The sequence below is a fragment of the Mustela lutreola genome, chromosome 10 (assembly GCF_030435805.1).
Source record: "Mustela lutreola isolate mMusLut2 chromosome 10, mMusLut2.pri, whole genome shotgun sequence".
NCBI classification, from domain to species: domain Eukaryota; kingdom Metazoa; phylum Chordata; class Mammalia; order Carnivora; family Mustelidae; genus Mustela; species Mustela lutreola.
In genome coordinates this window covers 43,973,322-43,984,705 of record NC_081299.1, presented here as the reverse complement: position 1 = coordinate 43,984,705, position 11,384 = coordinate 43,973,322, and the positions used below count along the sequence as shown (strand labels likewise).

Below are 11,384 nucleotides of genomic sequence, written 5' to 3'. Positions count from 1 at the left end.
ATTTGAGAAAGAGAGAGAGCGAGAGCGCGCAAGCACTCGTGCCTGCAAGGGAGTATGTGCCTGGGGATGGAGGGGAGGGGCAGAGGGAGAGAATCTCAAGCAGACTTCCTGCTCAGCAGGAATCTGAACTCATAACCCATGAGATCATGACCCATGAGATCATGACTCGTGAGATCATGACCTGAGCCAAACCCACGAGGGCGAATGAGAGAGAGAGAGGGTGGTCGGGGGGCGGGGGGGTTGCAGAAGGAGAGGGAGAAGCTGACTCCCTGCTAAGCAGTGAGCCGGATGGGTGGCTTGGTCCCAAGACCCTGAGATCATGATCTGACCCAAAGGCAGACGCTTAACTGACTGAGCCACCCAGGGCCCCCAGAATGGTTAAGCTTTTAAAGCAAAGTCCTCTCTCAAATGTTCCAACATTTGAATTCAGACAGAACCCAGGGGAAAGGCATCTTCCAGAGTGGCTCTCCTCTTTACATTCCAATTGCCCCCTCTTGATTGGAACTGCTAGAGATATAACTTGAGACAGATCTATAACTTTAAATTTTTTAGTAGCTACCTTTAAAAAGTAAACACAGCAAGTGAAATCAACTTTAATATTTTATTTAATCCAATACATCAAAACACCATCATTTTCAACATATAATCAATATAAAAATTATTAATGAAATAGTTTGCCTTCTCTTCTCTGTACTGCCTTTGAAATCCAGTGTGTTTTACACTTAAAAGTACAACTCAATTTAGATTAGTCACATACCAGCAGCTAGTGGCTGTTGCGTAAGACAACACAGATCTAAGACTATTCATTTTTAAAACTCAATCCAAACAGCCCCATGCCATCTGGACTTTCATCGTTAACAAATATTTGAGCCTCTGCTGACATTGTTCATCCATTCGTTGGTCAACAAACCCTGGGGTGTCTACTGACACCAAGCACTGTGCTAGAAACTGGAAACAAAAAACCAAACAAACGGGAGACATCCTGTGCCCTAAAGCTCCGTTGGCCAGGGTGACACATAAAGAGACAATTACAAAATAAGGTGTAAGAATTATGATGGATGCCCTTGATTTTATGAGCACCTGAAAGGGGGAAGGAGTGCCATAAATGCAGTTCTAGAGGTAGCCCTGAGCAGGCTTTGAGGATGTTTAAGTTCAGCTCTGTGAAGGGGATGGGTAAGGACATTCTCGAAGTGCCAGCTGGAGCAAAAGCACTGAGAAAAATGAGGGATCATGGGGCCTAGGGAAACTCCTAACAGTGCATGTTCCAGCAGAGATGAAAGAGAGAAAATGGTTCTGTAAGCAAAGCCAGTGTAGGACCTGATTAGTCAGGTTTAGCTCTTAAAATAAAAACCTCCTACACTTTCTAAAATTTCAGAAGAGGTGAGGGTCTAAGAATGGAGGTGAAACGCAATGACTCAATTTAACCTTTTGCTGTTAAGTCACTGCTCCGTGGTCCTGGCTGCCCTGGAGCCCCCTACCCTATCCCTACCCGACCCCTCCCACCCCCACCCCTCCACACTGTCCGGCACAGTGTCCTGCCAGAGCCAGCAGGGAGTCCGTCCTTCCTTCTTTCCCCTGGTCCTCCCTATCGGCCTCAGCCAAGTGGAAAAGAGGGGAGGGGGCCCACCGTCCAGAACTGCCGTAGAACTCAAAGGAATCTACAGAGAGCGCCTCGAGAAAGGGAAAAGGTGCACCCAGTGGTTTTGCGGGTACAGAGGACCTGACTGCCGCGGTCAGGCCAAGTTTGCACTCTCCCGGGTCGGGTCAGGAGTCCTCCGCCAAGCTGCAGGGTGACTGACCCGGCCCCTGGGGCGCCCCCAGCGCACCCTTTCGGAGTTAACCAACCCAACGCGTGACCGCACGACGCGCCACCCGAGGAGGAGGTGCTGCAGCACGCGGCCCCTCCACTGCGGCCGCCGGCGCCCCCGCAGCCTCCCTAGCCGCAGGGCGCAGTTGACCCCACCAGCGCGCGTGTTCCCCAACCAGCCCTCCCCGCGCGTCGGCGAGGAGAGGGTGGAGCGGCCTGACTCCCGCAGCCAATAAAAGCAGCGGCTTCCTGGTCCGATCCCCGGCGCGGCTCGCCATTGGTCGCGGGCCGGGTCTCGGCCCACCGAACCTTTGCGACCCGAGCCAATCGCGAGGCGGCGAGGCGACCCCCCGACTCCCCGGGAACGGGCGGCGGGCGGCGCGGGCGCAGGCGGGCGCGGAGCGGGTGGCGGTGACAGGCGGCGCGAGCCGGCATCCCCCTCCCCCGCGCGGCGCGCCGCCGGTGCCACCATGGAGCCCGCCGTGTCGCTGGCTGTGTGCGCGCTGCTCTTCCTGCTCTGGGTCCGCGTGAAGGGGCTGGAGTTCGTGCTCATCCACCAGCGCTGGGTGTTCGTGTGCCTCTTCCTCCTGCCGCTCTCGCTTATCTTCGACATCTACTACTACGTGCGCGCCTGGGTGGTGTTCAAGCTCAGCAGCGCGCCTCGGCTGCACGGGCAGCGCGTGCGGGACATCCAGAAGCAGGTGAGCGGCGCCGGGCGGGGCGGGAGCGGGAGCGGCGCGGCGAGACTCGGGCGGCCGTGTGCGCGGGGTGGCGTGCGGCGCTCCGGGAGCCCGGACTTCGCCGAGGCGGCGGCGGCGTTCGAGGGGGTTTGAACTCAGAGCGTGATGATGGGGGCTTCCCGGGGAGGGAACGGAGTGAGCGAAGGCATTCAGGGCACGAAACGTTGCTGGGTGTTTTCGGAGTGTCTACTCTGGGGCACGTGCGGCTTGCCCAGAGGGATATAAAGGATCAGGAGATCGGGGAGGGTGAGCCGTGCGGGCCCAAGCGATCTGTGAGGCGGCAGGGCTTCAGGGAGGTGGCGCAGGCACTAGAGACTGGGAAGTAGGGGAATTGATAGGAGGGAGGTGTGTCAGGTGAAGGGTTGGGTGTGAGCCAAGGCCCAGAGGGCGAAGAGGTTGGAAAGTCCCTTCGGAACTGGGGGTCATGAGGTTAGAGTTGACTCTGTAGCAGCGAGGAGGAGCGCTTGACTCATTTGGAAGGAAGGACTAAAAAGTGAGAAGGTAACCCCGAGCCTGGGTGAAGAGCCTCCGCAGCTCTGGGCCCCCGCTCCCCCTCAGTCCTTGAGGAGGCATCCCCATTAACTCCGTACACCCTCCCCCGGGGGCCCCGCCCACAGAGCCTGGGCCCTGCTGCCGCTCACAGTGGGGCCTCCTGTTCCGCTCTCAGGGTTGGCCTGGGGCTTCGGGCTTGGGCATTTCTTGGCTCCCTCTGCCCCTCCTTAGGTTCCTTTTAGGAGTGTCAGGTTGCAAAGGGCTTCTGTTTCCTGCCAAGGCTCTCAGCTCCCGCGTAGCCGCCTCCATGTTCTGTGGGCGCTTTGGTGGGTGCTGCAAGCAAGAGGGGGAAGATGGATGCTGCCTGCCACCCCTAGGAAGGGTGGCTCCAAGGAGGGCTAAGACCTTGGGCTGGTGGCAGAACGCAACGTGTGGAAGTGCTTTTGCACGGGCTGCCCTGGGTTCAGCTGGTCACAGTCACAGCTCCAGAGCCCTGCCTACCCTCCCTCCCCTGCTGCATCCTCTCTCCTAACTCTTTCTACGGGTTGAGATTCTCCCATTTACTTGTGTGTCGTTCCTCCATCCCCCTCCAGTCCAAGCGAGAGCTTCTGGAAGGCAGGGACCGTTGTCTAACTCACCTCTGGCCTCTGGGGTATAGGCCAGAGCAGCCCGGGGACTTTGTACAACATTGCCTCCCAGCCCAAATTCTTGCGGCCCCACATCTTGCTCGGTTCCCATCAGGGTCCAGCACGACCGGTAGTTCAGGCTTTAAGGGTTCCACACGGCCTTCATGCGGCCCACCCAGCAGCCTGGAATGCAGCCCCCACAATCCATTCCCCACACTACTGAGTGGGTAGGGAACCCTTACCTAAACTAAGCCAAACGTTCTCACTGGACGGGAAGATGGACCTGTTTCACGGATGGGAAAAATTGAGGCTGAAGCGGTAGTCCCATGTTCAAGGTGATCCCAGCTAGTAAATGGGGCTGGAACCCAGGTCAGCCTGGTTTTGGAACCTGAATTCTGACTTTCTCCTTTCCCATCCCTTCCCATTCCACCCAGCAGATTGGGTTCTGTTGTCTCACACCTGGCATGTGCTAATAGCCCCTGACTTGTTATCCTTCTTCTTGGCTCTCCCTATCTCTCTCTGGCTTGCATGTACTCACAAGAGGGACTTTGTCCAACCTTGCCTCCTGGCCCAAATTCTTGCTCAGTTCCCATCAGGATCCGGTCCAACCGGTGGTTCAGGCTTTAAGGCTTCCATACTGCCTTCACGCGGCCCACCCAACAGCTGGAATGCAGCACCCACAATCCATTTCCCACACCACTGAGGACGTATGAAGCCCTGGGATCGCAGAGACAGGTGAGGGCCGGATGATCATGGAACCTGCCTTCTGGTCCCTTCACAGGAATCTTCCTCAGTCACCCTCCTCTGCTCGTACACCTCTATCCACAGGGCACCCTGGCCTCTGAAGGTTAGGAAAGCTGTCCCCCATGTTGACCTATTTGTCCTGTCAGCTTCAACACATTCTCCTCCACGACTCTTGGTTGCATGTGATAGGAACTCAACTCAGACTGGCCCAAGCAGAGAAGGATTATATTGACTCAGGTCCTAAAAAGCCCAGGTATAAAACTGGCTCAGGTATGATTGGATCCAGGAGCCCCTGTCCCCCATCTCTAGTTTTCCATCTGTCTACCCTCTGTTGGCTCGGCTTTCCTGTGGGTTGACTTCATTCTCAGGGAAACCCATCTCCCCGTGGAAACCCCAGCAGTTTCATCCAACCAGCTCAGCGATCCCAGTAAAAAGAAACTGCCTCTCCTAGAACTGGCCTTATTGTCTTGACTTGGCCCTTAGGCCCATCCTTTATGGCCAGAAGGATGAAATCAGACCTTAGTCATGGGCCCACCTTCTGGGGCAGGAGGAGACTCAGCTTCCCCTGGACCAAAGGAGGATGGGACTATTAGAAGCATATGAAGAGGAGACGGATGGTCAGAGGCCACAGCAACAGATGTCCATCTCTGCAGGAAGGGAACACTTTCTCCTGTGTTCCTGACGGGCTTGGCGTTGTTCCTAGGCCATTTGTTCTCTGCGTTATATGTCCCGGGCACTTACGGTGGAGGTTTTGCAAAAAAGCTCTTCCTTCCATTGGCTTGGTGGGCCTTTCCTGCCCCTTCTATCCCCTTCCAAGTGACATAGGAATTATTAACACATACACATGCTTGGAACAGGGCTTGGCACCTAGGCCCAGTAAGTGGTAACTGTTACTCTGTTCTTGACTATTAACACAAGCCCGTCTGTCTTCCCAGGCCTGGAGTCAGGCAGTCCAGGTTATGAATCCGGGCCCCTCCCTTCACTTGTTGAGTGACCAAGTTCCTTTGCTTCTCAGCTTTCTCCCCTATAGGAGGGGCTGGCCATCCCCTGCTCCTGGGGTTGTTGTGAGAAGTAAAGAGACAGTGTACAGTGGGGGGCACCTAGGAGATGGTTATCTCGGGTAGAGCGCTATCATTACCGCCACAAAGCCTTTCCTGAGCTTCCCAGTTATGTTGTTTACATAAGCACTTTGATCCTGGATTTTCACTTCTTTTCCATCCTGCTCGCTGGTGGGGCAGCCCGTCAGCCCTTCTGTTGGCCTCCCTAGAGGGAAAGGGCTGTGGGTCTTCCACAGGGCTGGCAAGATGCAGGGGCTCACTAAATGTTTGTTGACGTGTGAGGGCATCCCTCCAAGCTCCCTCCCCTTAAAGCTGGGCTGCAGGCTGCCCTGGGGCTCCCCCACCCCACCCCCGGGGCCAGCTAAGCCTCTGTCCCTCCGTTGCAGGTGCGGGAATGGAAGGAGCAGGGCAGCAAGACCTTCATGTGCACGGGACGCCCTGGCTGGCTCACGGTCTCGCTGCGGGTTGGGAAGTACAAGAAGACACACAAAAACATCATGATCAACCTGATGGACATTCTGGAGGTGGACACCAAGAAACAGGTGAGAGGGGCCCAATTCCTGGGCTCTGGGAGCAGGTGGCCACTATCCCTGGCGGGGGTGACTCACAGGGAGACAACTATAACCAAGAGGACCCCGGGCCTCACAGAAGGCTCTGCCCTCCTTCAAAACCTTATAACTTTGGAAGAGATCAGTCAGAGCCCCATCCCCCAGGTGGGCACACTGGCCTCAGGGAGACTCGTTGGTTGTCAGCAGTTCCCCAGGAAGAAGGGATGGGGAAATCATGGGCAAAGACGAGAGACAAAATGGAACCTATTTATCCCTTCCCAGTAAGGAAGTGTGCTATGGGCTATGGAGGTGACAGGGAGGGTGGGCCTTCTCCCAGGCTGCCTGGGGACCCACTTGTTAATAGCCTTACACATGTGTCTAGTCTTTGGCCTATCCAGTGATTTTTCTTGACACCTGGCACGAGGAAAAAGGAGATGAATTTAAATCAAGGACAACACAGAGGGATTGTGTCTCTCCTTCCTTCCTTCCCTCCTTCTTCCTTCTACTTAACTTTCCTTCCTCCCTCCCCCTTCTCCCTCCCCCCCCCCTCCTTCCTTCCTTCCCACCCCACCTTTATTTCTAACGGAAGACAGCACAATATCCTAATGGTAAGGAGTTATTAGATACGATATATCCGCATGCTGGCATTTTGATGTGAGGCCTTGGCCATGTTGCTTAATGTCCCTGTGTCTTTCCTTTTTATCCAAGCAGCGTTATTGACATACACTTGGTATGCAATTCTGCACAGGTGTCCGGTGGTAATAAACTTTGGCGTATGTCAAAAGTCTGGCAGCTGTGAGGACATGACACCAGCAAGACAGTGAACATACCCGTTGCCCCCAAAAGTTTCCTTGTGGCCCTTGCTAATCCCTGTTGGGCCCCTTCCCTGTCTCTTCCCTGCCGCGCCCACATTCCTAGGCGAATAAGGACCTGCTTTGCATCACTAGTTTTGTATTTAAAGTTTTATGTAAGTGGAGTCATTATGTACCCTTTTTTAATTTTGTCTGGTGTCTTTGACTCAGCATAATTACTCTGAGGAAGCGTGGATCAGAAGTACGTGCTGCCTTACTGAAAGTGATGTTCCGGTGTATGCAGAGATCACAGTTTGTTTATCCATTACCTTAATGATGGACGTTTGGGCTGTTTCCAGTTCAGGGCTGTGACAAGCAAAGGGGCGGGGAGCATTTATGTACGTTCTTTGTATGGACATAGGCTTTTCCCTTTTGGGGGTAAAAAACTGGAAGTGAAGTAGCTAGATCATATGACAGGTGTGCAGTTAACTTTTTAAGAAACTGTTCAGTCGTTTTCCAAAGTGCCTGTAGCATTTTACATTCCCATGGGTGTTCCCACGGCTCCACGTGATCGTAGACTTGGTATGGTCGGTCTTCTTAATTTGAGTCGTTCTAATCGGTGTGTAATGGTAACTCATCGTGGTTTTAACTTCCATTTTTCTAATGACTAATGATGTTGGGCATCTTTTCATGTGCTTATTTGCAACTTGTAGATCTTTTTTTGGTGAAGTACCTGTTGAAATCTTAAGCTAAAATTTTTTCTTGGGTTTGTTTTCTTACTATATTTCTAGAAACAAGTCCTTCATCAGATACACAGTTTGCAAATATTTTCTCCCAGTTTTTGACTTCTCTCTTGAAAACCATAAATTTTTAATTTTGGTGGAGTGCAGTATAGTAATTTCTTCCATAGATCATGTTTGTGATGTCTTCTTTAAGATGTCTTGCCCTAATTCTGTTGTCTTCTTGAAGTATTATGCTTTTCTGTTTTGTGTTTAGGACCATGATCCATTTTGAGTTAATTTTTGCATATGGTATGAAATAGGGGCAACAAAAATTTTTTTGCCTGTAGATTTCCTACTGTCCCCTTTTGTTGAAGAGATAATCTTCTTTACCAAATTGCTTCTGCTCCTCTGTTAAAAATCAGTTGTCCATATCTATAGGTCTATTTCTGGACTCTTTTGTTCTGTTGATGTATTTGCCCACCTGTATGCCGATGCCATACTGTCTTGATTACTGTAGATTCATAAATCCCTAAGAATGAGTTGGAAAGTATTCCTTCCTTTTCATTTTTCTGAAGGAGTTTATATAAAATTGGTTTCATTACTTCCTGCAGTATTTAGCAGAATTACCCAGTGAAACCGTCTGTGCCTGGAGTTTTCTTTGTGAGCAAGTTTTTATTAATTAATTAATTCATTTATAAATTAATTTATAAGTTATAATTAATTAATTTATAAATTAATTTCTTAAATAGCCCTGTGGCTCTTCAGTTGTTTCATCTCAGTGAGCTTTGGCATTTTATGTCTCTACAGGTGTTTGTCTGCTTCAGGCTGTGTAATGAATTGATATTAGGTCATTCATAATATTCCTACTGTCTTTTGAATACCTGTAAAGCCCGCAGTGATGTCCCATATTTCATTCCTGATATTGGTTATTTGTGACTACTCTCTTTTCTTCCTGACCAGTCTGGCTAGAGGTTAATCAACTGTACTGATCTTCTCAAAGAAGTAGCTTTGGGTTTCATTGGTTTTTCTCTATTTTTACTTTGTTTATTTTCTATTTCATTGACTTCTGCTTTTATCTTTGTTAATTCCTTTCTTTTACTGATTTGCATTTAATTTACTCTTCTTGGTCTAGTTCTTTAAGTGAAAGCTAAGGTCATTGACTTAGGCCTTTCTTTTTTTCTAATATAGGTGTTTAGTGCTATAAATTTCCCCCTAAGCACTGTTTTTAAAACTATCCCACACATTTTGAACATTTTCGTTTCCATTCAGTTCATAACTCTTTCTGGTTTCCCTTTTGACATTGTTTTCACCCATGGGTTATTTGTTATTCAGTTTCCAAATATTCGGGAATTTTCCAGAGATCTTTCTGTTGCCGATTTCTAATTTAATTCAGTTATTGTTAGAAAACATACTTACTGAGACTTATTTTATGGCCCAGAATATGGTCTGTCTTGGTAAATGTTCCATGTGCATTTTTTAAAAAATGCATATTCTGCTGTTTTGGGATGGTGTGTACTGTAAATGTCCGCTGTGGTCAAGGTGGTTGATAATAGATTTTCTCTCTGTTCTGTCAATGATTGAAAGAGGTATTGAGGGGTGTCTGGGTGGCTCGGTCATTAAACATCTGCCTTCCACTCAGGTCATGATCCCAGGGTCCTGAGATCGAGCCCTGCATGAGGCCCCCTACTCCCTGCTCAGCGGGGAGCCAGCTTCTCCCTCTCCTACTCTCCCTGCTTGTGTTCCCTCTCTCACTGTATGTCTCTCTGTCAAATAAATAAGTAAAATATATTAAAAATATATTTTAGGGGCGCCTGGGTGGCTCATTGGGTTAAAGCTTCTGCCTTCAGCTCAGGTCATGATCCTAGGGTCCTGGGATCGAGCCCCACATCAGGCTCTCTGCTCAGTGGGGAGCCTGCTTCCTCCTCTCTCTCTCTCTCTCTCTGCCTGCCTCTCTGCCTACTTGTGATCTCTGTCTGTCAAATAAATAAATAAAGTCTTTAAAAAAAAAAGACAACATGGGCGCCTGGGTGGCTCAGTGGGTTAAGCCGCTGCCTTCGGCTCAGGTCATGATCTCAGGGTCCTGGGATCGAGGCCCGCATCGGGCTCTCTGCTCAGCAGGGAGCCTGCTTCCTCCTCTCTCTGCCTGCTTGTGATCTCTCTCTGTCAAATAAATAAATAAAATCTTTAAAAAAAAAAAAAAGACAACAGATTTAAATATATATATGTATATATACATACACACACACATATATATATATCTTTTTTTTTTTTAAAGAAAGAGGTATTGAAATCTCTGCCTGTGATTGTGGATTGATTTCTTTTGTAGCGCCATCTGATTTTGCTGCATGTCTTTTGTGGCTCTGTTAAGAGGTATATAAATGTTTAGGATTTTTATGTCCTCTTGATGAATCCCTTTACCATTATGAAATGACTGGTTTCATTCCTAGTTTTCTTCTTCGCTATGAAATCTGCTTTGTCTGATATTATTAATAAAGCCACTCTAGCTATCTTTCGACTAGTGGTGGTATGGTGTACCTTTACATTGTTTCTTGTAGGCAGCATATGCTTAGGTATTGCTTTTTAATACAATCTGACAATCTCTGCCTTTTACTCAAGATGTTAAAACCATTTCCAGGGGCAGCTGGGTGGCTCAGTTGGTTGAGCATCCAGTTCTTGATTTTGGCTCAGGTTCTGATCTCAGGGCCATGAGACCCAGCCCCATGTCGGGCTCCACGCTCAGTGCTGGAGAGTCTCTCCTTCTCTTTCTGCACCCCTGCTCGTGTTCACACTCTCTCTAAAAACAAACAAACAAAAAAAACACACACATTTACATTTAATGTTGTTATCAAAAAAGTTTGGCTCAAATCTGTCACCTTGTTCTGTTTTTCTTAGGCGCCACACCCAGTTGGGAGCCCAGCATGCCAGACCCTGAGATTAAGACCTGAGCAGAGATCAAGAGCTGGATGCTTGGGGCGCCTGGGTGGCTCAGTGGGTTAATCCTCTGCCTTTGGCTCAGGTCATGATCTCAGGGTCCTGGGATCCTGGACCCCACATCGGGCTTTCTGCTTAGCAGAGAGTCTCCTTGTCCCTCCTCCCTTCCTCAAATAAAATCTTTTTTTAAAAAAGGAGTTGGATGCCTAATCAATGGAGCCACCCAGGCACCCCTGCCCTTTGTTTTCTATTTGCCCCTTTGTGCTTTGTTCCCTTTTTCTTTTTTTCTGTCTTCTTTTGGATTACTAAATAATTTTCAAAATCCTATTTTAGCTCTTTGGTGGCTGGTTAGCTGGGACTTTGTTTTGTTCTTTTAGCAGTTGTTTTAGGATTTCTAGTTTGCATTTCACTTATCACAGTCTACCTTCAAGGGGTAGCATCCTATGTCATGTATATTTTAAGAATCTTACATTAATATACTTCCTGTTCTTTCCTCCCGACCTTTGTCCTATTTTTGTCACAGTTTTATATGTTGTAAACCACACAGTGCATTATTATTTGATAGTCCAATATCTTTTAAGGATATATAAATAATTAAAAATCTATGTACTTACCTATGTAGTTACCATTTCTTCATTCTCTTGTGTGGATTTGTATTTCCATCTGGTTTTGTTTTCCTTCTGCCTGAAGGGACTCTTTTGACATTTCTTGTATGGCGATTTTGCTAGGGTTGAATCTTTTAGCTATTAAATGTCTGAAAACATTTATTTTTTTGCCTCCATATCTTTTCCAACTTTTATTTTGAGAGACTACATGTAACATGAAATTTCTCATCTTAACCTTTTCTTTAAAGTAGGCTCCACGCCCAGCATGGGATTTGAACTCATGACCCCGAGATCAAAGTAACATGCTCCAGCAACCTAGC

At 48.9% G+C, this 11,384-nt stretch overlaps 1 protein-coding gene across 1 annotated transcript in view; it reads left to right on the top strand.

The window, feature by feature from the left end:
• Positions 1 to 2,170: 2,170 nt before the first annotated feature.
• Positions 2,171 to 11,384, top strand: part of DHCR24 (24-dehydrocholesterol reductase) — a 30,126-nt gene continuing 20,912 nt past the window's right edge. The window contains exons 1-2 of the mRNA XM_059136330.1: positions 2,171 to 2,508; positions 5,854 to 6,009. Coding sequence (XP_058992313.1) covers positions 2,278 to 2,508; positions 5,854 to 6,009 — 387 coding nt within the window. The 5' untranslated portion in view covers positions 2,171 to 2,277. The remainder of the gene's footprint in view (positions 2,509 to 5,853; positions 6,010 to 11,384) is intronic.